Raw genomic sequence first — 24543 nt, forward strand, 5'->3', positions numbered from 1 at the left:
CATCTCCAATCGATCTGAAAACGACCCATCCTTGATAACGTGAATATTGTGATCTTGTTGTGGCTAGATTCAAAGACTATCATACGAGCCTTCCCGAATCCGCCGAGCGCGACCGGTCCGCACGCAACCACCGCCAGTCCAGGCCTGACCTATACACCTCTACATTAAAATGAGTCGCGAGCCTCTCCCGTCATCCATGGATGACAACCCGTATGTCTGATGATGCCCCGATGTTCCGCCGAACGACGCGTCAACAGCGCTCGGAGGAACAATCGAAGAGGACCGTCCACTAACTACCTCCAACCCAGGGTGTTTCGCGAGGAAAGCGGCCTCCAGAAATTTACCAGACGTCTCAAGGAGGAGCCGTTGATCCCGCTGGGTATGTCGATCAATCTGAGCATCTAGACTTCCATCTTCACACCCAACCTACTAACCAAACCTCGCCACAGGATGTGCCGCAACATGCTACGCCCTCTACCGCGCCTACCGATCAATGAAAGCCGGCGATTCGAATGAAATGAACCGCATGTTCCGAGCTCGTATCTACGCACAAGCATTCACACTAGTGTCCCTCGTCGTAGGCGGCATGTACTTCAAGACGGAGCGACAGCAGCGCCGGGAGTTCGAGAAGGCAGTGGAAGAGCGGAAATCACAGGAGAAGCGCGACGCGTGGCTGCGCGAGCTGGAGATCCGTGACAAGGAAGACCGCGAGTGGCGAGAGCGCCATGCTTCTATCGAGGCGGCCGCGAAGGAGGCCGGTAACAGGCCATCGGAGCCCGATGCGGCCCGGTCTGCGATTGAGCCTGCGGATGAGAAGTCGATTGGGGTTCTTGATGCCGTCAAAGCTCTCATGGGCCGGAACTAGGTTGCCTGGTGGCCTGCTGAGACTGGAGCGCTGACACGTGTAAAATAAGATGATTGTAGTACCTGTATATAGTTGCCAAGTCTCCATCATGCATACTTGACTTCATTTTCGTCATGTTCTTGCTTTTGGCTATACTAGTGGACATCTGGAAGATGAGTCAAATTGAATCCATACTCTACCCGGACTATGGTAGCGACATGATTTCTAGGTTTCTCCTAAAGTCTGCCACACGTTTTCCCGTGTTGATCCTGCTGATCATTACACCCGGGGGAAAAAAGCTCGGACTGGCGTAAGTGGTCGGAAAGTACCCAGGCTGGTATACATATCAGGATTTTTTGCCTTGCAAAAAAAAAACTAAGCTGCTAGTATTGAAAATATGCAGACATCACGAAAAATCCCGTGTTGGCAGGGCCCTACGGAGAGGCCGATGCGGGATCGACGTTTCTGGTAACCTTTTCGGAGCCTCTGCCTCGGCCTCAGGGGATTCATGTGAGATCGACACTCGGCATCTGAACCCGAACAAACTTTTCCCGCGTGCCCTGCGCAAAGGTACAACCCCTCAAAAATGAGTTTAGGTGATCTAGGAGCTAATGCAGCGGGTCTTTTTCGCGTCTCCCGGTATGAGGCCAGTTGAAAGAATTCAAGGGTCAGGGGTAAAACCTGGGGAAGACAGAACCCAAGTCCGGCGATGGTTCCCACCAGTATTACGCAACCACTACAGCGTTAAATAGTTTTATCCACCAGAGCTTCTTTTTTGTACGTCCAATAGACTTTGAAATCCCTGTCAGGATTCCGTGATCCACTCGTTTGTCCGGGTTGTTTCCGTGATAGTCGGCGCCGCCCCCAGGGTCTCTCCGACACCGACCGTTCCTAGGAAACATGGTATGACGTCTTTCACTCAGGGCCGAGGCCTAATACTTTCTAAATTTCTTTTTCTGCTAGTTTATATAGCACGGCGGACACCCCGTTCGCCTAGAGTGGATCAGCTTTCCTCTGTCACATGCGCCTATATAGGGACTAAAGACGCCAGTTTCTGTCTTCCAACATTCCCAGCAGAGAAAGAACAGTCCAGGACTTTGTATATTCATATTCATATTCACATTTGCCCATCATGTTGTCTTGGGTCTACCCTCTTCGGATTGTCCAGGCCGTGTTCGCCTTGGCCATTATCGGCCTGACTGCATTTGGTACGTCGCAAACTTCAAACCCCTGTCGCGATTACCACTAACAGTCGCTAGTCATCGGCACTCTGTACGACCAGTGGTCCTTTTCCAGCACCATCTATTTCAACCTGTTCAATGGCTGCTGGACAGCTGTCGTCGCGGTTCCCTACCTTGGACTCGCGCCTCTGTGGCTGCCTCGCATCTCGCACGAATATGTCATCCCCGGAATCGAAGTCATCACGTCGTGCCTGTGGCTCGCTGGTTGGATTTCCCTGGCAGCTCAGATCCCCAGCCCCAGTGCGTGCACGTATCCCAGCTGCCACGGTCTCCAGGCGGCCACCGTTGTGGCTGCCGTTGAGTGGTAAGTTTCTGCAATACAAAGAATGAATGACTCATTACTAATTTGATCGAAGGGCCCTGTTCGTTTTCACCAACATCTTCGCCATCATGGATATCGTCAACTCCAAGCGCAACACTCGTGACCGCCATGCCCGCCGCAGCACGGCTCAGAGCGAGGCCGCAAGCGAAGTCCAAAGCGAGACCCAACCCGAGGTCTCCGAGGTGAACGGCCCCGAGCATGTCTAAGAGACTACAATTTTTCCTCCGCGCGTAATTGTTTTTGAAAAGCAACTTAATGCCATAATACCTCGGGGCGCTTGGATTGAAACGACTACATGATTACATGGGTGAATCTACGGTGAACCGGTTGATGATCTTGCACGGGTTTTTTTTATGACTTGTACATTCGCGTGATGAAGTCCCATGTTGCAACAGCTTATAATACGATAATCTCATTCTCCTAATGATTAAATAAACAACTACCCCGCACGAACTCCTCCGTCTATGACGTCTGGGCATCAATCAGGATCTTGCAGTGTTGATCCCGATGATCAAGTAGTTCTTGGAAGCCCTTCTCCACGGCCTCGCCTAATCTTATTTTGGCTGTGATCATTTTATCTGGCTTGAGCTGACCTACAGCTATATTAGTATATGCGGGAGCTTTTACTAGGACAAAAACCAACATACCATAGCTCAATGCTTCAATCACATGCTTGAATGACCTTTCATCATACAAAGCAGCACCCATGTAGTTGACCTCCTTGTATGTCAGGTCATTCACCTTGAGAGCCGGCCTGTTCTCCCAAACAGCTATGTTGACAATGGTTCCATGGACTCGACATGCCGGGATGACGCCATTGAGTGCGATTTCAACACCCGCAGTATCGAAAATGACATCTATCCCCTTTTTCTCCGTTACATTGAGTGCTTCTTCGGGAATATCAACTTCTCGGGGGTCGAAGATATGAGTAGCGCCATAGTCCAGAGCAAGCTTCTGGCGATTCTCCATCGGCTCCACGACAACGATATTCTTCGCCCCCTGCAGCTTGAGGACTTGAATCACTCCGATCCCAATCGGACCACCTCCCAAGACCATGGCACTATCGGTAGGTTTGAACGGGGAAATGTTCACCGCGTGCCAGGCCACTGCGAGTGGCTCGATTAGTGCAGCCATCTCCAGGGAGACATTATCTGGAAGCGGGTAGAAATGCTCAGCGGGTGCGACTATGTGGTGAGCCATCCCACCGCCATAACCTGGTGTGCTGTCAGTGAGCTGTATATGAAGGGCTAGTCAGAAAGTAAATACCGCTTAAACCGATGAATCCAATATTTTTGCAGCAGTGCCTACAGCCTTGCTTGCAGGCTGTGCATTTCTCATCGTAAATTGTCGGCCGAACAACAGCACGTTGGCCGCGAGAAAGACCTTTCACGTCTTCGCCGACTTCCTCTATTATGCCGCTGAATTCGTGACCCATAGTAATTGGCGTCTTCTCCCCAGTGATAGGATGCTTGGTTTCGGGAACCAGAACCGGCCCAGATGTGTACTCGTGCAGATCTATTATCGTCTCGAGTTATACATGGTGCAAATATTCAGATCGATAGGTATTTTCTTACCGGTCCCGCAGATTCCGACAAAAGCGGGCTTCATCTGTCAATACCACAGGTGTCAGTCCCGTACTATGCTTAGCAATAACATATTGATCTGTTCATGGTACTTTTACTTCGCCCTTTCCACATTGAGGCTCTTGGAGTTGGTCCAGGCGGATATCTCCACGCCCGTGAAATCGAACGGCTGTCATTTTTGCTATGAAGTGGTGGAGAGTAATATCTGTGTTTGAAGGTACATGTCCTCTGCGAATGTTTATGCGGCTCTTCAACGCCGTTCCTTTCGATAGTTATATACTGAGCACTCCTCTACGGTGGCAAGACAGTGCATGAGCCTTTCACGTCAACGTCAACGTAGACGTCAACGCCAGTGCCAAGTCCATTTGCTGATAGCCACAGCCCCCAAAGACCCATGCCTCCAATGGCCCAATAGTACCCCGCGTTTCAGGCACAATCATGATCCATGCGACTATGACGTCGATGGCAGATCATTCCGGCCTAATCTCTAGATCCGAGTTCGCATACACCTCCCAAAAGCCCGACGGGCCAATGATCCCCACACTTGTCTCGATTTAATTAAACAAAAGTTCCGGACCTTGATTCGGTTGATCAGTTCCACGAGGGGTTACCAAACTAGCTTCACAGGGCCCATGACGCCAATACAAACATTCGGAGAAGGCTTCAGTCTATCGGACGTAGGCGGGCGGGGTGTGGGGAACGGCAACATACGGGGAAAGGATTGTCATTCGGATGTAACAAGGTTGATCCTTGGCGAGCACCGAATACAGGAACGGGGTCATTGACCAACACCAATGACTTAAAAATAGCCTCATTTTATAGTACTTTCAGTTCTTAGATCGTGTCATAATATTCATTACATTCCATGAGCCATCCACCCCCCCTTTTGAGCTTAAAAGAACACCTCAAGAATCCACACAAACCGCAAGCGCCAGGTATCAACCCAAGGTATCAGCCCAAAATATTCTAACCCAAGCAACATGCCTCTGCTAATGGAACAAGGAACAAGGAACAAGGAAATACCGAATAAGACAAAAGACGAAAATCTCGTAAAAACTCACGGGGGGTCAATTAACTTAAATCCATTCCGCCCATTTGCGGTGAGAGTTGTGTCGAGCCACCGGCTGATTCGTGATAATTGAGGACTTCGGCGTACATGATGGTCTTCCAGACATCGGCTGGTAGGTTTGCTTCGCTGAATGACCAGTCAAACTTTTCTTCGGAGTCGGGCTCGTCATCGGGGTCGTGGTATGGGGCGAGATACTGCGATTCTAAACCCTCGGCTGCGGAACAGCGTTGGTCGGGGTCGATTTGAAGGAGTTTCTCCAGTAGGGCAATAGCTGTGAAATGTGAGCTGCTGCAAAATATGCGTTGGAAGATGATACTAACCCTTTGCGTTGGTGCCCGGGATGAGCTTCGAGAGGGGCTTTCGAGGGCGCTTAGGAAGCGAGCGGATGAATTCCAAAGTCTGTAAACACGATCAGTCAGATAAATGTAGGTTTAAGGTGATGATCAAACAAACATTTGGACTGGTCACATTGTCCATCACACTGGGGGGCGGGCTTCCCAGTAATTGGGTAATCACGCAGAACTGATCGATGTGGTTCTTGCCCGGGAAAAGAGGACGTCCCAGTATCATCTCGGCAAAGATGCAGCCTACGCTCCAGATATCGACCTTCTCGTTGTATCGTCGCCAGGTGAGCATGATCTCGGGTGCTCGGTAGTATCGTGTGGAGACATAGCCCGTCATTTGGCTCTCTTGGACACGGGCAAGCCCAAAGTCGCAGATCTTCAGATCGCAGTTCTCGTTGACTAGGATGTTGCTCGGTTTGAGATCGCGGTGGATGACACCGGCTGAGTGGACGTATTTCAGACCGCGCTAGATGCAGAGTAAGTGGTGGCTCTGGAAAGGTGTGGTGATAAGCGTACCATCATTTGGTATAGGAAGTATTGGGTGAACTGGTTGTCGACTTTCCTGGTCTTCAGAAGAGTATGAAGATCGGTAGCCATCAATTCGGTGACGAGATAACTAGTCCTTTGGTTAGCGACTCCGGGTAGGAAACTCTCAAGAAGTAAACATACATGTCTTCGGAGGGAGAGATAAAGATGTCGTAGAGTTGAATGAGCTGAATTGATTGTTTAGCTTCGAGTTTTCAGTGAAGAAGCTGATTAACGAACGTTTTCATGTTTCAGCTGTTTCAATAATTTGATCTCACGAAACATGTGCTGGGCGACCACGGCGGACTGGAAAGGCTCCGCGAGCTTCTTCACGGCCACAGTCCGGTTCGAAATTTGGTCGTTGGCCGAACTAAAGGAACGGAAGGGACTTATCAGCCTTTGCCTCAATTCCAAGGTGGAGGGCGCAGGAATATCCTACCAGACCAGACCTGATACACCGACCCCGATGGGTTCCAGCTGGCTGTATCTACAGATTTACGCATGTCAGAAAATATTCTATAAGGCCTCAGTCGAGGGGTTTCCGTATGAACCTTGACGTGGTTTCAAAATTCACCCCCATGATGGTGTTGTGGGTGAATTGGGCCATGGCCCGCCCCGGAGTGGATGATTGACTTGATAATTCAGACATAGTCAATGCCGGTTACTGTAAGTAGCAAGATGAAGTCTGGAAGTGAGACCGGAACTGGGCAACAAGTAGTCCCTGAAAGTGGCAGCCACATTCAGTATACCGAGGATCAGTGTAGGATGGAACGGCGGAAAAGGGATCCTCATATAATATAATAAAAGCGAAGATCAATGTCACTATTTCGAGTGAATTCGGTGGCAATGCCGCTCCGTGACATCAGTGGCTGGGAGTACAAAAGCCATCGGGAAGTGCCATTCCCAACGTGCAGAAGTAACAATTCAAGCTCCAGTGGAACCAGTTGAACCGAGTCCGATAACGAACAGGCCCACCGATCTTCCGCGTCCGTCGCCACCATTCGTTGCGATTTCGTTCCGACCAATCTGCGCTGGAGCCCCACACACTCCGTCGGACCCGATTGCATGGTCGGGGATAATTCCTCCAAGCTTCATGACTGGCGGCTCCCGCAGGGGTTGTGCATGGCGTCTGCGCTTCGCATCCCAAGAAGGTACCCCCGGAGCCCGACGCACCGGCCCCGTTTTGTAATTGGAGGCATGCAGGACCGGTTTTGCTCATCTTGTCTGAGCTACGGATACACTCGTTGCTACGTCCGTGATTTCGTAATGGAAAATTAAATTTGATCATTTCCACTGGTTCAAAAATCCTTTCAGAGCTATGTAGTACCTTTGTGCAATCAATGACATCATGAAAATCACCTTCGCGCCGAGCTAATAATCAGTGGGGTTAGATACAGAAAACGAATTGTTACACGTTGGGCACATCGATGAAACTCTCAAACAGTCCATCCTGGAGGTCGGGTACGGTACGCGCGACATTTTGCACGGCGCCCGACTCCATCCCACCTCTATCCCCATCTCCATCCCCCACGGACCCGTCGGACCATGTACTAAGCGAAAAGGTCGGCGATGGGCACTTAATGGGGTCGGTATTCGCTCCAAGCATGTTTTGTGTCATCATAGCAAGCTGTAGATTGATCCGCTGGTCGTCGCAATCCGCATGTTCAAACATCTGGTTTTTGAGCTGCCAGACCTCTTCTTTCAGGACGTTCACTTCGGCCATGAGGGTCTGGCGTTTTGCGGTTTCACTGTGCAGGATGCTTTGAATGTGTTCGTGCTCCTTCTTCTTCTTGATGCGACACTTGTTGGCGGCAATGCGGTTCCGTTCGAGATGCCTGGCGCGTTCGGGGCTCACATTCTCTCGTGACACGTAGGGTTTCGAGGATCGGCGGGGCTTTCGGGCGGGGCTCCCTTGAGGCCCTGTTTCCTGCATTGCGCGTAGATCCTGTTCGGTCTTCACATTTTGTTCCCGCAGGCTTTGGATCAAGGAATCCTTGCCGTCCTGGGATATATTCAGTGGACTGAGCCAGAGCTGTGATGATTCATCGAGGTTTGGCAGCCCGTTCGAAATGTTGGAAAAGACATCGTTCGTCTGTGGTTGAAGCAAAGTGGTCATCATGGAGACAAAGAATTTGGCAGGAAGAGATAGAAATTCAATTCATGCATATGGGTACAAAGACGAAAGCAGGCTGGGCCGAGAAGTATAGGAAGGACCACCAGGACACTGGTGGAGGACGGGGAGAGGACGTGGCTTATATCTGCAACCCAAGAACCAGAAACCCAGGCCGGCACGTAATGAAACGCAGGGAGAGGCTAGGACAGTAGCAAACGCGGGGACATGCCACCAATCTCCTTGCTTTCCTGCTATCCGTTCCAGGCGAGACGAGCCGATGTTGGCTGACTCCCGGAATCCACGGAGCTCGAGCCAAGGAAGGATCAAAACGGGTTTGTTGTTTAAAGTTCTCGATTTCAGGCCCAGAATGGTGGGGAACTTCCCATGCGGGAGGCGATCCTGTTGGAAGTTTCCAACGTGGGTGGAGCGCGAGGAACAGTTGATGACGAGCATTGCAGGTGGCAAACCGCGCACTGGAAAGTGTCCTGATCGGATCATGTGAGGGGTCTTTCCATTTGCAGTTGGTTCTAGAACGGGCACATCGTGCAAGGGTTTCCGCTTGATTTGCTTGCGGGAAGGGTGATGATATCATAGCGGGAAACACTCGGGATATCAAATACATACAGTGCATCTTCCCCCGACGGATCCACTTGACTGTTCTCCCCGAAAGTGACATGTGTACATAAACCCTGCATCGGTCAGGATTTCCCCTCCAGTACGCGACGAAGCTTGATAACCGTGGTCCGCGGCGTCGACCGTCTTTTCCCGGTCGAGAGACGTCGGGTGCAGCTACATAAACCTGGAACACCAAAAAACCGGCCCTGAGGAATGCAACGAATTTATCTCTATGTACAATAATCTATTGAGAACGTCATCGATTTGAGATGGTTATCAACAAGGATCATGATCATCCAGCAGCCTGCTCATCGATATACCGCCTCATGGTCTCGAACTCGGATTTCCCTGTCTATAGCAAAGGTCAGCCTGCCATGATATAATCCAAATCGCAGATATTCATACCGAAAGCAAGTATCGTATATGTGCCTATCGAATTCAGTCAGCCATCCTATCCAACAACTCCAGGGTTTTGATGAACACATGGACCTACCAAGTCTGTCACCTCGCGATGCCGTTCAAATTCCCGCCGAGCATAATCATGTAGCTCATTGCGTGTAGCAGATGGAGGGATTTCTGTACAAATTTCTGTAAGTCATCCTTCACACTCGGTGGTGATTTAGGGAGAAGAAGAGGAGACTGGCGTACTATTCAATGCTCGCACGATCTCGCGCCAGAATGCCAAAACGCGCCCTCTTTGAATAAACTGCCATCACCGTTAGCTTCAGTCCCATCGATCGATGCAGATGCATTCGTTCTTCGCACAAGCTGCCCCGTAGATTACTTACGTGGTCTAGCCCGATCGCCGGCTTCTTCAGCTTCGACGGGGGGCCGCGAGAAACGGCCGCGAGCAGGCGGATGGAGACACGCATGGGGATGGTCTCATGTCATGCCTAAAGAGGATAGTCGGTGATGATTACAATCGGTTCATTTCGCGGCGCACGTTTGAATGGACATCGTGCGCTGGTCGCGGGCGGTCGAGTTTGATGTGTATTTGCATTTCCAGTTAAATACGGTCACGTGACCAAAATGCGCTACAAATCGGTGTCTTTTGGTATAATACGTTGTCATGGGAGGTTTACATCGTGATTGCGTGAATAATAGGTATATTGTAGGCACGATTCACCTGAAAAGAAACCCAGAGCCAAATTCATCATACTGACAATAAAACAAGATGATGCTCCCTTGCTAAAACCTTTGCTTTATCCCATTGATCGTGCATTGTATTAAATCTTGAGATCTGGTATGGAGATGAGACTAGCTCGACCGAGGAGGAAACTAAGAGCAAGAACCGGTGGAGGAGCCGACATAAGTCTATCTTGGCGTAATTTCACTGGCTTCTAAACTTCTAGGCCTTGGACCTGGGACCTGAGATATCACCACGACAATCTCCGTCTCTAGCCACAAAATGTTCACGAATGTAGCGATACGTGTTCGATGCGATATTGGCAGTTTAGACTATTCAATTATCTGTAATAGTAGGCTATGCATGATAGTATCTTTGGTGATGTCATGGCGTGAAAGATCAAATGTGGGCTCTCTTCCGTCGCGCTATTTGCGACGTTGCAACGAAGGGCGAAAACCACTGAAAATGAACAACAGCCAGCAGCCTAAAGGATCGAAATAACTTTACCTTCCGCGATGTCCAAAAGTATTAATTGAGTCGACTTCCTCGGTTTCAATTCGGCACGGAAGCCTCAAGTGCATCGGGCCAGGGTCGTGCAGATCCCGCCTTCAAGCGCTATACAGTACTCGTGAAACATCTAAATCTTACTTCGTGAATATTATGCTTATCTTTACCCCAATATGTAGTTAGCCCTCCCCAGAGTCTCTCCAAACAAATGCCAAATGGAAACAATCGGAAAAATAACTTGTCTTCAAAGGGCGTAAGAATCGGAGGAACGAACCTAATATTGCGCCAAAGTGGGTCAACTAAAATTTTAGCTCGATCTTTTTCGAACGCCGCCTTAGATCTTCACCCGTTGATAACCGACTCAAGCACCTCACTCTCGATTCTTTTACATAAAATAGAGAACCGATTGAAGCTTATTGCGTAGTACGAACGGGCATTGGGCACATTGCGAACCCTTCGACCCTGTTGTTCCGCGTTTATGTGGAACCCTACGAGAATGAAAGACTCTGCTTTCCATTTTCGTGGCGCCAAGGGCAACGAAGTGGAGAATTGTATGTCACCTAGGGCTTCAGGTACCGCGGCGTGTGAGGATTCTGTCTGGTCAGCCCACAATTTGCTTCTTTGTAATTAGCTCGCCGTTTCATTGAAAACGTCGACATTCCCCAGTTTTTGACTAATAGTCTCCCTCTGCACTCCGGGGAATCTTGCGTCTTCTCCCACTTTATCTTCTACACACGCGATCGCGATCATGGACTACGAGGAGATCTCGGCCGCCCAGGCTGCGAACCAGGATGCTACTAAGGATATGTCGGCCGATGCCTTGAGGGCGCGCAATGAGGCGGTTATGGCGTCGCCGCTGTACAATGCCCAATTCGTGGGCGACGATTTGACAAAACACCTGGATACGGAGGCTGGGGATGTCTACGATCGTGGTATCAAGCACTTCAGCCGTCTGGGCTGGAAGCGCCTTACCGTTGTCCTGATTGTCGAAGCCATTGCGCTAGGAAGTCTCTCTATCCCGTCCACCTTCGCCACCCTCGGCATGGTTGCTGGCGTAATCTGCTGCGTTGGAATCGGTCTCATCGCTATTTACACGAGTTATATCATCGGTCAGGTCAAACTTGCCTACCCCGAAATCGCCAACTACGCAGACGCTGGTCGCGCAATGGGCTCTAAGCTCGGATGCCCTCGTTTCGGGTACGAATTGATCAATGCGATGCTGGGCATCCAATTGCTCTTTCTCACGGGCTCCCACTGCCTGACTGGAACAATCGCGTGGCAGAATATCACCGGCAGCGGTATTTGCTCTGTGATTTTCGCTGTCGTCTCGGCGATTATTCTGCTTTTGCTCGCGATCCCGCCTAGTTTCACCGAGATGGCCGTGTTGGGCTATATCGACTTCGCCTCGATCATTATCGCGATCGGTATCACGATTATTGCAACTGGTGTGCAATCTACCGATGCCCTTGGAGGGCTGAAGGCCGTGGATTGGTCTGCGTGGCCTAAGGAAGGCCTCACCTTTACCGATGCCTTTGTCGCCGTCACGAACATCATCTTCGCTTATAGTTTCGCTCTTTGCCAGTTCTCTTTTATGGACGAGATGCACTCGCCGAAAGACTTTGTCAAGTCCATTTGGGCTCTGGGCATCGTGGAGATCATCGTCTACACCCTCACTGGTGCATTGATCTACGCCTTTGTCGGACAGAGCGTCCAAAGTCCCGCGCTTCTCTCCGCCGGTTCACTAGTGAGCCGCATTGCATTCGGTATTGCTCTGCCTGTGATTTTCATCAGTGGCTCAATCAACACCGTTGTCTTCGGGCGTCTTGTTCACGGCCGCATCTTCGCGAACTCGCCTATCCGCTTCATTAACACGAAGATGGGTTGGTTGACGTGGTTGGCCGTTATCACCGTCGCGACGATCCTGGCGTTCATCATTGCGGAGGTCATTCCTTTCTTCAACGATCTGCTCTCGATCTCGTCTTCGCTGTTCATCTCTGGGTTTACCTTCTACTTCCCTCCCATGATGTGGGTGCTGCTTCTTCGCGAGGGCAGCTGGTTCACGCCTAAGAACATGATCCTCGCCGTGGTCAATCTGCTCACCTTCATCATTGGCTTGGTTACGCTGGTTGCGGGAACATATGCTAGTGTTGATGATATTGTAAGATTTCCTTGCTCCCTGATTACATTTGGTGGCATTGGTCTAACTGACGAAAACAGATCCTCAAGTACCGCGCCGGCACGGTCCATGGTGTCTTTACTTGCGGCACACCGGAGTAAGAGTGCGCCTACAATGTGGTGTTCCTCTCAATATTTTTGGTCATGTTCTTAGCGAAGCATGCTGTATACGATTTGGTCGACCTTGAAGACATGATTAGATATAGATAGAGTCATTTGTATCATTTACGTATCACGAATGTATTTCAATTTGCATATTACTCTCGCACGCAGAAGATGTTTTTTATATTCAGACCAGGGCAACTAATTCCCGTCATACCCCAGTATGCAAGTACATTTTTTAAAGGAAGCTTATGCCTGCAGAGGCTCCCCCATGCCGCCAAAGGTGACGCTCTTGATAACCATGAACTCATCAATACCGTACTTGCTGCCCTCGCGACCGAAGCCACTCTGTTTGACACCGCCGAATCTGCAATAGTTAGAATAAATGTATAGAAAGTGAGATAACGGAAAAACTTACGGAGAAGCAACGTCACTGATCAGACCAGTGTTGACACCAACCATGCCAACCTCCATGGCCTCAGCAACGCGGAAGATGCGGCGCACATTGCCACTGAAGAAGTATCCAGCAAGACCAACCTCGGCGCTGTTGGCGAGGTCCACGACCTCCTTCTCGGTCTCGAAGCGGAAGAGACCGGCCACGGGACCGAAAGTCTCCTCGGAGGCAATGAGCATCTCCTTGGTCATGCCGGTCAGCACAGTGGGCTCGTAGAAGTTAGGTCCAAGTGCAGAAGCCTTCTGGCCACCGATGGCAATCTTGGCACCCTTGGAGGTAGCATCCTGGACGTGTTGATGCACCTTCTCAGCAGCACGCTCGTGGATAACGGGGCCGTGTGTGATGCCCTCCTCGAAGCCGCCTCCGAGCTTGAAGTCCTTGACCTTGGCAGCGAAGCGCTTGGCGAATTCGTCGTACACGCCACTCTGCACGTAGATCCGGTTCGCGCAGACGCAGGTCTGGCCGGAGCTGCGGAACTTGGAGGCAATAGCGCCTGTAACGGCGGTATCCAGATCCTCCACGTCGTCAAAGACAATGAACGGCGCGTTGCCGCCGAGTTCCCACGACACCTTCTTGATGGTCGACGAAGCCTGCTTCATCAGCAGCCGGCCGACGTTGGTCGAGCCGGTGAAAGACACCTTGCGCACCTCCGGGTGGGTAGTGATGAGCTCACCCACAGCCGGGGTATTCTTGCCAGAAGTAACAATATTAACGACTCCCTTGGGGATACCAGCGCGGTGCGCCAGCTCAGCCAGAGCGTTAGCAGTGAAAGGAGTCTCGGCCGGAGACTTGGCAACGACAGTGCAGCCAGCCGCCAGGGCCGGGGCGATCTTCCGGGTGATCATAGCCGCCGGGAAGTTCCACGGGGTGATAAGACCGCACACACCGACGGGCTGCTTGAGCGTCATGACGCGGTTCCCTGGCACAGTAGCCGGGATAGTGTCACCGTATGTACGGGGCGCCTCCTCGCTGAACCACTCGAAGAAGCTGGCGGCGTAGTTCACCTCGCCCTTGGCGTCGGCCAACGGCTTGCCGTTTTCCCAGGTGATTAACTTTGCCAGGTCCTCCGCATTGTCCATCATCAGTTGGTACCAGCGGCGGAGCATGCGCGCGCGCTCGCGGCCGAGGGTTGTGCGGAATTTGGGGAAGGCCTCGGAGGCGGCCTCGATGGCCTTCTCGACGTCGGCTGCATCGAGATCGGGGCATGTTCCGATGAGCTTGCCAGTGGCGGGGTCTTCAAATTACACCTGCGTCAGCCTGTTTTCAGGGTAAATTGGTCAGGAAAGCCGCTTCTTACCGTGGACCTCGAAGGTCTGGCCCGACTTAGCACCAACCCACTCCCCATTGATGTAGGACTTCTCAATGAAGAGGGATGGATCGTTCAACTAATCTCTGGATTAGCTTCTCGCTCACGGACCATATCCCACCAGGTACTCACCTCAGGCTTGCTGTGTCCCATGGTGTAGAGTCTCTTTAACGCCGGAGGTGGGGGAACGGAAAAAGGATAGCGAGTGCGAGAACGCAACAATTGGCGCGAGACGGGGCGAATGAGTCGCTCCATTATGAGGTAACCGGCTCGCAAGGGGGAAGAGAGCGGGGGGATAAATTCCGAACAGGAAGCAGATACGCGGAGATCGGTCAGATGTGCGGGGAGTTAGGACGTCTTTAAAGGGCGCTGTTTTGCGGAAGTTTGTAGCTGTAAGATCTGTGATTCAACGTTTAATTTGCTCTGATTGCTCTTTGGGTCCGAGAAGCACCGAGGACGGAGTTTTGCGCCGATGGCAGAGCTGGAGCTCGGAAGGGAAGCTGGATGCTATGCGGGGGCCGTTGATGGATTGATGTCATAGGGATTCCTCTTCCCATTGCGGTGGGAAAATCCTTCCTTCGAGCTACATAGCTCTCCGCTCGCTTTTTCTACATAGGCATCCGCTATCTAGCGTAATTTGCAGCTCTTTTGAATATTCTTTTACTCCTTCAATTGAGGATTTTTCTATGTTGTGACTGTCGGTATGGAGACTTGCATCTCGGCTGAAATACAATTACATAGATTACAACCTCCGGCATTTTGAACGAATAGCCGGCTCAAAAGGCTGAGCGCTCGGGAACCTTCACCAATTAAAAGCCCTACAACTGCCCCGATTTGGAGATAGCGTCACAGCATTTCGCCCTCCACGAACACGGTGTGGATATAGAAATCCACGAGATTCACGGCGTTTAGGAAGGACCAACCGAGAGTGGGATCAGTTGAACAATCCTACTTGCACTGGACTTATGCGAATGGCCATCAAATTGGATATCATAGCAAGGTAATATACAGAAGAAGCACGCTCTAATCAATCACAATCACTTCCGGCTCGGGCCTACTACGAGATCTCGATCTTGACCGATCTCGCTCTTGATACCCTGGATGGACTCTCTTCATGTGCAAATTAAGATTCCACGTTCGCGAGAAACCTTTCGCATGTCGTGAGCATGTCTTGATCGGACAAACGAGGTCCGCTTTGCGATGCTCGCCCTTGCCCTTGAGTCGGCGCGACGGTCCTCTTCCTGGGCTGCTTCTCTCCGGACTAGTACCGCGACTTGGAGCAAACCCTGGTACAATCGTGTGCATATTCACCGATGAGGCGGCGGGAATTGAGCCCTGTGCATCTTGTGAGGTAGAGCGATTTCGTACTGATCTCGACGGGACCCGAGAAATGGCCTTCTTGCGCTTGCGCCTGGGAGCAGGATCGGAGTCTTCGGCTTCGGAATTGCTCTCACGGTAGTCGTATACCAATGATTTGTCCTCCCGTCGTCCAGCTGGTTCAATCCGGCCTTCGTGGAACGTGCGGAATGTCATGTCTTCATCGAATAGGTCCGCGCAGCGCTTGGAGGCACGCATGACGGCGGCGTTTGGGAGACCGAGCATGGATGCTAGGCCCATGACTTCACTCCAGTCTCGTAATGGAAGTTTTGCATTAAACGGGATGCCGTCGTCGCTATCATCGTTGTCGTCATCATTGCCAGACGCACGAGAGTTGCGTGACGGGTCTCGAGACTGAGATGTATCACGCATAGTCTCATCTTCAGTCTCGGCCGCAGATGAGCGCTGGCTGCGAGAGCGCCCACTTGACTTTGTCTGACGAGGACGCCCACGAGTGCGTTTGCGACCCCGCGACTCATTTTTGCTGGCCTTTTCTCCAGTTTGTGACTGGGCTGCATCGTCATCAGTTCCAGGCCCCGAGTCGCAACTTACTTCACGCTCGGATCGGTAATTCATCGAGCGCTGCAGAGCCGTCAAAAGACTGTCGATTTGTGTAATCACGTTCCGGGCAAGAGGCCGCAATTGTCGCCGAGATATATCGTCATCGGTCTGAAGAGCGGGCTGGAGGAATGATGGACCAAAAGATGTTTCCGCACCTTTCAGGTCTTCTTCGTCCGTCATGGCGTCTGGGTCGGCTGTCGATCTCCTCGATTCGTTCGTTCTCACTTCGTCATAGTCCCAATCGCGGTCCAAGAAGTTCTCCTTGGCAATCCTCGTCATAACTGCAATGATTGACTCTTCCAATTCGGCGCTAGGACGAGGATCGGGTGGCATCCGGATAGTGTCAGGATCACTAAACCACTCCTGCATGTGTTCGTTGGGTCGAGGCACCCGGGATGGTGGTAAAGGCCATGCCCCCCATCGTTTGGAAATGGACGTTTTCTCTTCTCCATCTTCGTCCAAACCATGGGATGTCTCTTTCCCCTGGCGGCGAACCATATACGAATTGTAGAGATGTGCCGCGAGGTCCCTTGATCGAGCCGTCATCAGTCCCTCATAGGAAGCTAGGGCGTCTGCGATGACTCTTCGGTATGCAGTTGAGCTCCCGGTCCATCGATTAGGCCGCTCAACCCCGGGTGCCAGGTCAAGGCCGCGGTCGAGCACATACGTTGTCGGTAGTGGCGCTGTCTTCGTAGGCGATTCGGAATTTAATCGGGACTGTGATCGCGATCGTGACCTTGTAGTAGACCGTCCACGAGATTCATGCTTCACACGACTTTTAGCCTTCTGTGCAGGCTCATTTCCCTCCTCGTCACTACCTTTGAAGCTCTCCTCGTCGGAGCCATATTCAATATCCAGGGGCCGTTCGCGCATGATCATTTCTAGTTCATCTTCCTCATCCTCACTGGACCCTCGGTCCATGAGCTCTGCCTCTGTCTCCGGTTCCGTAGCAACATCTTGGGCTGGACCGCCGAAGATGGACCTTCGAGCCGGTTCTGGCAGAGAAGATGGAGGTACGCCGAGATCGTTGCTGGGGCCTCCAAACAGTGACTGGTACGGTTGGGCAGACTCCGGGGGTACAAATTGAGAAGATGATGGCGGACGGTGCTCTGAGAATGAGGACATGCCTCAGCGCCGTCTTCAAATTATGGGCTAGTTGGGAGCCCGCGGATATCACATAGATGTTGGTCTTGACTTTGAACAACGCTGTCTAAGTTGTTGCATATGACCGGGCATCACTTAAATAGTGTTTCTCTTGCGGCTTCAGCGAATTCGATCATTTATTCCGCCGTGCTGGGCGAGGTCTTGGGTGTTGACTCCATCAAAAATTCCAGCGTAGGTGGATCGGTACGGGTCACGTGATCCATCCTCGATCGGAGTATGCACTTGTTACGAGTTGAAGAATCCAATCCAATGTTTTTAAAAGAGGTCGGAGTTTAAAGGAGCCCAGAATATTCCAAATTTCATGGTTCATCCATCCATTACATTGAAAAAATAAATTTTTATGACATGCATATACAGGGGACTATCCCAGCCGCGAACGCCAGCAGAAAAAGAAAAAAGCACTCTTTAATGACACCGTCCTTACTTCTGAGCAGGAGCAGACTTTTCGAGCTTGCGGCGCTTGGAGCGCAGCTTGGCGGCCTCGTCAGACTGCTTCTTGTTCGAGTACATCATCTTCTCGAGCAGCTTGCGCTTCTTCCGGCTCATCATCATCTTCTGGCGCTCGAGTTCCTCCTCCTCCTTGCGCTTCTTGGCAGCCAGCTTCTTGGACTGGGCGTTCTTCTTCTTCGATGACTCGTCGGCAGCGTTGCTAGAAGAGAACGGCAGACCGGCGGCCTCAGCCTCGAGCTCGCGCTGGTGCTGGCTCTGGGCGGCCTCGTCGTCATCATCGGACTCGGTGGCGGCTTCGTTCTCCTCCAAGCCATCGAAGTCTTCGTCCTCTTCCTCTTCCTCTTCGCTGGCGCTCTCATCGTCGTCGGTTCCGGCAACATCCATGCCTCCGTCGACGGACTCATCCTCGGACTCTTCCTCGGCGGCGGCCTTCTCGTCAGCCGGAGCCTCGTCCTCCATCTCTTCATCGCTGTCCTCGGCGTCCTCGGCCATCTCAGCCTCACCTTCATCTTCCTGCTCAGCCAGGGTGGCGCGCGGGTCGTAACCACCACGCGAGGGTTTCACCCAAGGACTCAAATGAGGCGGGAGGGTGGCACCAGGGGCGTACAGGTCAGCTCGGAGGAGCTTTCCGTCGTTGACACAATCCCACACCCACTGGGGCTGGACATATGTACGACCCGGGATCCGGGTACCAGGCTTAACTTTCTGGGCAGCATCATCCGCAGCGGGAATAGTAGGAAGGGACTCCTGGGGAAGCTGAGGACGATCGACAATCTGGTGAGTGATCCGAGGGTCGGTCTCGTCATGAGTGTAGGCTCCACCACCCAAAACGGCATCCCAGCCGATGCGCTTGCAGCCGAAAGCATGTAGGATAAACTCGAGGGGTGCCTTGGGGGCCTCACGGGAAATGTAGAACACGAATGGGGCGAAGAGCGCACCAGCCTCGTTGCCGCTCATATCAGGCTGGGGCAGAGTGTCGGCTTCGGGAGCAGCGGGCTCGAACTTGTCGATGGCATCGGTTGCCTCCTCAGTCGTGTCCATTGCCTGCTCGTCATTTGTCTGATCCAGACCGGCCGACTTGATCACTTTGTCCACCTTGGCTTGAAGATCGCGGGAAACCTCTTTGTTACTACCGTTCGTCTGGGCCTTCTTGGACTCAATGGCCTTGGGCTTTTCACCCACTGTCCGGCCCTCAAGAGTGAAGGCGGCCAACTCAGCACCGTTCTCGTCGCTACGGGTGTCAAACTTGGGAGGATATCTCAATCCAATCGAGGAGTACAGACGGAAGTTGACAAAGCCGAGAAGGGTTGTGTAGAAGTCCACGAAAGTGGCCATGATGCGGTAGTCGACATCACCGTTAACGCGCTGCACGAAACGGTATGGCACCAGCCACATGATGTCCTGGCCTTGAATGGTAGCCTGGTAATAGATACCCTTGATTGAAAGGAACGACTTGCGCAGCGAGTTGGTGACGATCAGGTAGTGCTGGAACTCGTGGCAGACGCGCTGGCAGAGCGCAACGGTCTTGGCGGGAACATGGGTGGTCGAGGGGAGGGTAGCGAACAGGAAGAGCAGAGACAGGGCATCGTCGAGATCACGAAGCGCATCGATAAAGGTTGGGTAGCGCTCCTTGATGACATGGTCCAGGGTAAGTTTCGGGGCATGGTTCTTCTCGAGGCGCGCAGCGTCGCTGACTTCGCCACGACCGAGCGAGCGGGCAATCTTCTTTGCAAGAGCCTTCTGATCACGGAACTTGTTGAGCAGGGGCTCGTGCAACAAGTACTGGATGTCCTTGGTGTAGTAGAAAGTAGTGTTCGGGGTCGCGGTCTTGGAAGCCTTCTTCTTGTTTCGGGGCTCACGGGGGTAGATTCCTGAGAATCGCCGATCGTATCAGCATCACATTGTGAACAGAGCCAGGAAAGAACAAGCTTACCCTTGAAAATGCAAAGCCGACGGAAATCGGGCAGAGAGATCTGAAGTTTGCGCACGGCCTGGGTACGAGTAATATAGTTTTTGGCCTGGCCAGAGGTACCTGGAGAGATTGTTAGCAATGGCAATTGAAATAAAGCATGAATCCAGCAGGTCCAACATACCCTTCTTCTTGATTTTCGCCATGGTGAAGAATGATCTCAAACGGTTGCTGATAAGAAGAAGAAAAAATTCTCGATAACTTTTTTTTCTGCTGAAGGCGGGTGGCCCGTGCGTTGCGGGCGCCGTGGTTCCTCCGCCTTCAAGGGACAACTACACAACAGCGCGTTTCTCCAGTCGATTCCATTCCCGGTCATGGCTGTGGACCGTCGCAAGGTCGCTGTATTCAGCGCGGCCTTTATTCTTCGCCTGGTTCTTGTTTGTCTCTTTCCTTCCCTGCCCGACTTGTTGACCGGCCGAGTTGAGGTTTCGACCCCGGTCAATAGCTTCAAGCGACGTGAGTAACCTCCGATGTTAATGTGACCGCATAACCTGACTCGGAACCCCCAGTGCAGGAAGGCTTGTTTCTCTACACTCGAAATGTATCGCCATACGACGGTGGTGTCTTTCACCAGGTGAGTAGATCGCAATGCAACGCAACTACGGGGCTTCTCTATTGACACCATTGTACTCTAGGCGCCACTCCTACTCCCTCTTTTCGCTCTTCTCCCCGATGTGAAAGGCAATCCGGTCCCTACTGCCGTCTTCTATTTCCTCGTTGATCTAGTTAATGCGCACGCCCTGGCTACCATCTCGGAATCGGGACAGTCCGTTCAGAGCCGACTCCACTCGACCATTCGGAAGCATATTCGGTGGGATGGGGCTTCTGTTGCCGCTTGGTATGCGCAAGGTGCCCTATATTTGTCAAGAATCATCATTCTGACCCAACTTTAGGTTCCTGTTCAACCCTTTCACGATCGCAACATGTCTGGCACGGTCAACGAGCGTGTTTACCACAACCGGAATCCTTTTCGCAGTGTCAAATGCTGTTAGTGGGAATAGTGTCAATGCGATGCTGGCTCTTGGACTCGCGTCCTACCTATCCCTTTACCCAGCCCTGTTATTCATCCCGCTAGTACTACTTTGCTACGATCAACGGGCCCAGAAGCTACCCAACACTGTGAGTTTTATCATGCAGAATGCCTCCATACTTTTAAGCAGCATTGCAGGACTACTGGGCTTGTCGTATCTCATCACCGGAAATTTCTGGGAGTTCATGTCTGCGACATATGGCTTCCACCTTCTGGTCCCGGACCTGACCCCCAATGTGGGTCTCTGGTGGTACTTCTTCATCGAGATGTTCGACTCCTTCCGCGAATTCTTCCTCGGTGTCTTTTGGCTTCATCTGGCAAGTTACGTCGGAGGGCTCACCATTCGGCTGCGGCGACAGCCTCTGTTTGTCATTACCTCGCTTTTGGGCGTCTTTGCCATCTTCAAGCCATACCCCAGCATCTCCGACGCGTCGCTGTACTTTGCGTTCCTACCTCTGTATCGGCATACCTTCCCCTGTGAGTTTTCTTGCGAATATCCCAGGCCAGGTCACCATTTGCTAATGTCCAACAGTCATGCGATACACCTTCTTTGCCATTTCGGCAATTCTATACGCCAGTCTTCTCGGTCCTGCATTTTACCACCTATGGATCTACGCCGGGTCCGGTAACGCCAACTTCTTCTACGCCATCACACTCGTCTGGAGTCTGGGCCTCTCAATCCTGCTAGCCGACAGCATCTTCGCCGTCCTTCGCGACGAGTGGGAACAAGACCATCCAGAAGCCCGAGGCTCCGAGGTGAAACAAGTCTAATGTATATTTAAATCTGCATTCAATTCAACTGCATCAAGCCTCCTCGCCAGGCCAAACAATCAAAAACTCCCATTTCACTTCAACCCCTTAGACAAAATCTCATAATCAAACTCTTTAACCGTCCCGTTCCTCAACCTGCGTGGCTTAGGAGAGTACTCATCAACCACATACCCACCCTTGCGATAGAACTCCCTCGCCGTCGCGTTGGACTTGAAAACAGTTAGCATAGCCTTCTCCAACCCAACGCGCCGGCCAATCTCCTCCATCCGATCCATAAGCAATTTGCCCAGCCCCTTTCCCCCGGGCACTCGCGGGCAAGTGGATCTCGTAGCAGTAGATAACTTCCATCCCGTCTTCGTAGGTTACCATAAAGGATAAGAACCCCAGCACGCTATTCCGGGATGAGCTTGGCTCGTCGGCTGTGTCGGTTGAGGATCCCCGCACGATTAGGTACTTCATGTCTGGGAGTTTCATTTCTTTGCGCTTTGCGGGCCGTGACCAGCCTCCACCTGAAGCGGTGTAGGCTTCGCCGGAGGTTAGTTCGATTAGGTCGAGGCAGGCTTCTAGGTCGGTGGGGCTGATCGTCGCTGCCGAGTACACGTCGAGGGGTGGTTGGATTGCATTTGAGTCGTTGGCTTCTGAGACGGTTGATTGGTTTTCGGTTGGTGGGTTTGGTGTAGGCGGAGTCATGTACTTGGCGATGAAGTCTTCGATTGATAGTGCATTGGTGCGCTCGACCAGTGGTAAGCCTGTACGTGTATTGCATTAGGACGCGTAAAATTGGTAGATAACGCGGAGGTATGCGCGTGGACTCTACATTATTTGACACATCGAGAAGTAGCTATCCTTGTTCTAGGCCTCTGATGAGTCTTTATTTACTTACTTTTGGTGGTGGACTTTGCGCGCCGAATGGATGTTTGGGCCTTCTGCGCTTTGGATTTGGTCACTCTACCATCTTTGGTCGGTGGCATGTGGGACGATTTCGAATAATTCATGCTCTCTGGGAATTGTTTCGATGCAACGAGACGGTCATCTGATGGTTGATCGTCAATGGCGGAGTCGAGGGGAATGCGGCTGGTCGGTTGGTCGGGAGGATCCTTGCGGGGCCTTTCAACAGGATCTGCGGCTTTGCTTTTTCCCGACTTTCTACTTGTTTTTGGCTCGCATAGCTGTCGGGCTATTCAGACGCTTTCAATGCGATGAAAATATTTCAAACCCCACTTTTATTTGTTCTGAATGACCTGGTGGTCTGGCAGTCACTAAGTGTGCACCGTAGTTGGAAATATATATTCAATTTCTCACGCATCTTATCGATTACATAGCTCCCAATTTCTCAATCCGGACGCTCTCCAGGACCTAAGAAAACACGCTCAACTGAATTGCATGCTCCTCGATACGTCTCTCAGCCTCAGCCTCACTCAGATCATTGAAGAAGGCACCGACACCCCAGCGGAAGGAAGCTTTGCAGTCTCCAATAGATTTTTGGTTGCCTCGGCAATTAAGTTACTAGTGCCGATACTCCGGATCTTGCCTGGTGCCACGAACTTCATCGGAACCGTCAACAAATACAATCATTGTAGGGGAATCGTAAATATTCTTTTTCAACTATTACTAATTATCCTCCTCGTCATGTGAGACCACTGAAGTCAGAGGTCGTTGAATGCTGGCGGGTGACTGTGCCATCGCATATCTGTGGAGTTCCGACATTCATATCACACCATGAATGATGTAAATTATGCCTCCAAGTGTTCCGGACCGTATAGGCACCCCGTGGATATAACTTATGATGATAACAGAAAAGCGAAAAAGCTGTAAATCAGCTATTTATTCAAACTCGTCGAATCGAAGTATAGAAATCTCACTTGGATCATTAGCTAGGTGAACCTCTGGTATTGCTAGGCTGTTAGCGTCCAGGTCTATAATTAACCCACCTGTAATGTATGAAGTAGAAGAATTCAAATGTGACAACCTTAATTACTAGTCCAAACTTTCAAAACTGACTTCCATCTGATCCATGGACTCGGAGCCTCCCGGGAACCACGCGGCTGATAAAATCACCCGATGAATTCACTCTTCGGTTCGGCAGAAGGCCAGACGTATGTTTAAATGCTTAATTTCTTCCTCGAGTTTGTACCTTTGCTGATACTACCGGATACTTCTTCCTTGTGGGTTGTACCCTTCCATCTAAAGTGTAAATTTCAATTACAAATTGCGGATACTTTCAAACGTTGACGTTATATTCAGCTTCAGTGTGGATATTTGTGACTAGATTATGACCGTTGAGTCATTTTTTGACAATGGCGAGATTCGTTGATTGCAATTTACAACTCGGATGAAAGTCAGTTTGAGCCACTGGATAAAGCGTCGTATTCGAAACTTTCCACTTTGCAGTTTGCAATTAGATCGTTCTCGACCTGGCTGATAAAAGTCTGGCAACGCGATGGGCTCACCGGCATATTCATGTAGCTGACGACAAGGTCTTTTGTTTTTTTGGGTGGACTATTCTTTTTAGCTACCTTAGCCAATCAGAGATAGGCTTCGCTCCATTTTACCAACTGCTTTTTGGATAACTAAACCTTGAGATTGAGTTCGTGACGCTTGGCTTTAATTTCATGAGGTCACGATGAGGTCCGGCCGGAAATGCGCGCCGAAAGAATGCCGAACTCCCAATAGCACATCGTGCTTAGCAAGGAGATCTCGGACAAATTGATCAGCAGACAATAAAAGTCTCCGAATATTTGCCCGGGTCAAGCGGAGACCCATGCCGGGATTAGACAAAAGTGTCGTGGTCTTAATAATCTTCCCGTCACAGAGTGGAGACGGTGGCATACCAAATACGTCAGCCCGGGCAGGCATATAGTTGCCCCTCCCTCCTGTGCATGAGCTCCCCGAAAA

At 51.3% G+C, this 24543-nt stretch overlaps 12 protein-coding genes across 12 annotated transcripts; 4 read left to right on the forward strand and 8 right to left on the reverse strand.

Annotated features, from left to right (window-relative positions):
* Positions 1-169: 169 nt before the first annotated feature.
* On the forward strand, positions 170-865 carry rcf1 (respiratory supercomplex assembly factor RCF1; the record flags this gene model as incomplete). The annotated part of the gene is made up of 3 exons (XM_058453597.1): positions 170-210; positions 309-379; positions 450-865. The coding sequence occupies 3 exons, from the start codon at positions 170-172 to the stop codon at positions 863-865; spliced, it is 528 nt and encodes a 175-aa protein (XP_058307788.1).
* A 1111-nt stretch (positions 866-1976) lies between these two features.
* On the forward strand, positions 1977-2613 carry N7498_006536 (MARVEL domain-containing protein; the record flags this gene model as incomplete). The annotated part of the gene is made up of 3 exons (XM_058453598.1): positions 1977-2052; positions 2104-2389; positions 2442-2613. 3 exons carry the CDS (start codon positions 1977-1979, stop codon positions 2611-2613), a joined length of 534 nt encoding a protein of 177 aa, XP_058307789.1.
* Positions 2614-2869: 256 nt separating this feature from the next.
* Positions 2870-4166, reverse strand: N7498_006537 (2,3-butanediol dehydrogenase; the record flags this gene model as incomplete). Its single annotated transcript, XM_058453599.1, has 5 exons — positions 2870-3000; positions 3055-3621; positions 3674-3922; positions 3982-4015; positions 4083-4166. The coding sequence occupies 5 exons, from the start codon at positions 4164-4166 to the stop codon at positions 2870-2872; spliced, it is 1065 nt and encodes a 354-aa protein (XP_058307790.1).
* An 895-nt stretch (positions 4167-5061) lies between these two features.
* Positions 5062-6577, reverse strand: N7498_006538 (uncharacterized protein; the record flags this gene model as incomplete). Its single annotated transcript, XM_058453600.1, has 8 exons — positions 5062-5330; positions 5380-5458; positions 5513-5869; positions 5920-6019; positions 6073-6116; positions 6169-6298; positions 6368-6415; positions 6480-6577. 8 exons carry the CDS (start codon positions 6575-6577, stop codon positions 5062-5064), a joined length of 1125 nt encoding a protein of 374 aa, XP_058307791.1.
* A 759-nt stretch (positions 6578-7336) lies between these two features.
* Positions 7337-8044, reverse strand: N7498_006539 (bZIP transcription factor; the record flags this gene model as incomplete). The annotated part of the gene is made up of 1 exon (XM_058453601.1): positions 7337-8044. The coding sequence occupies one exon, from the start codon at positions 8042-8044 to the stop codon at positions 7337-7339; it is 708 nt and encodes a 235-aa protein (XP_058307792.1).
* Positions 8045-8948: 904 nt separating this feature from the next.
* N7498_006540 (LYR motif-containing protein 2) lies at positions 8949-9528 on the reverse strand (the record flags this gene model as incomplete). The annotated part of the gene is made up of 5 exons (XM_058453602.1): positions 8949-9008; positions 9062-9085; positions 9150-9232; positions 9305-9362; positions 9445-9528. The coding sequence occupies 5 exons, from the start codon at positions 9526-9528 to the stop codon at positions 8949-8951; spliced, it is 309 nt and encodes a 102-aa protein (XP_058307793.1).
* Positions 9529-11037: 1509 nt separating this feature from the next.
* N7498_006541 (uncharacterized protein) lies at positions 11038-12566 on the forward strand (the record flags this gene model as incomplete). The annotated part of the gene is made up of 2 exons (XM_058453603.1): positions 11038-12447; positions 12507-12566. The coding sequence occupies 2 exons, from the start codon at positions 11038-11040 to the stop codon at positions 12564-12566; spliced, it is 1470 nt and encodes a 489-aa protein (XP_058307794.1).
* Positions 12567-12815: 249 nt separating this feature from the next.
* Positions 12816-14581, reverse strand: N7498_006542 (NAD-dependent succinate-semialdehyde dehydrogenase; the record flags this gene model as incomplete). Its single annotated transcript, XM_058453604.1, has 4 exons — positions 12816-12933; positions 12985-14254; positions 14318-14405; positions 14459-14581. The coding sequence occupies 4 exons, from the start codon at positions 14579-14581 to the stop codon at positions 12816-12818; spliced, it is 1599 nt and encodes a 532-aa protein (XP_058307795.1).
* Positions 14582-15349: 768 nt separating this feature from the next.
* N7498_006543 (uncharacterized protein) lies at positions 15350-17389 on the reverse strand (the record flags this gene model as incomplete). The annotated part of the gene is made up of 1 exon (XM_058453605.1): positions 15350-17389. The coding sequence occupies one exon, from the start codon at positions 17387-17389 to the stop codon at positions 15350-15352; it is 2040 nt and encodes a 679-aa protein (XP_058307796.1).
* A 459-nt stretch (positions 17390-17848) lies between these two features.
* On the reverse strand, positions 17849-20008 carry nop7 (mRNA-binding ribosome synthesis protein NOP7; the record flags this gene model as incomplete). The annotated part of the gene is made up of 3 exons (XM_058453606.1): positions 19972-20008; positions 19812-19910; positions 17849-19749 (listed from the first exon to the last, which is right to left on the reverse strand). The coding sequence occupies exons 1-3, from the start codon at positions 19991-19993 to the stop codon at positions 17849-17851; spliced, it is 2022 nt and encodes a 673-aa protein (XP_058307797.1). The 5' UTR covers positions 19994-20008.
* Positions 20009-20137: 129 nt separating this feature from the next.
* Positions 20138-21648, forward strand: N7498_006545 (GPI-anchored transamidase subunit GAB1; the record flags this gene model as incomplete). The annotated part of the gene is made up of 5 exons (XM_058453607.1): positions 20138-20303; positions 20357-20421; positions 20483-20685; positions 20741-21354; positions 21410-21648. The coding sequence occupies exons 1-5, from the start codon at positions 20162-20164 to the stop codon at positions 21646-21648; spliced, it is 1263 nt and encodes a 420-aa protein (XP_058307798.1). The 5' UTR covers positions 20138-20161.
* Positions 21649-21722: 74 nt separating this feature from the next.
* On the reverse strand, positions 21723-22619 carry N7498_006546 (N-terminal L-serine N(alpha)-acetyltransferase NAT4; the record flags this gene model as incomplete). The annotated part of the gene is made up of 3 exons (XM_058453608.1): positions 21723-21857; positions 22015-22397; positions 22532-22619. The coding sequence occupies 3 exons, from the start codon at positions 22617-22619 to the stop codon at positions 21723-21725; spliced, it is 606 nt and encodes a 201-aa protein (XP_058307799.1).
* Positions 22620-24543: the final 1924 nt, after the last annotated feature.

This window comes from Penicillium cinerascens (genome assembly GCF_028974065.1).
Source record: "Penicillium cinerascens strain IBT 15544 chromosome Unknown contig_6_segment0_segment0, whole genome shotgun sequence".
Taxonomy (NCBI): Eukaryota; Fungi; Ascomycota; class Eurotiomycetes; order Eurotiales; family Aspergillaceae; genus Penicillium; species Penicillium cinerascens.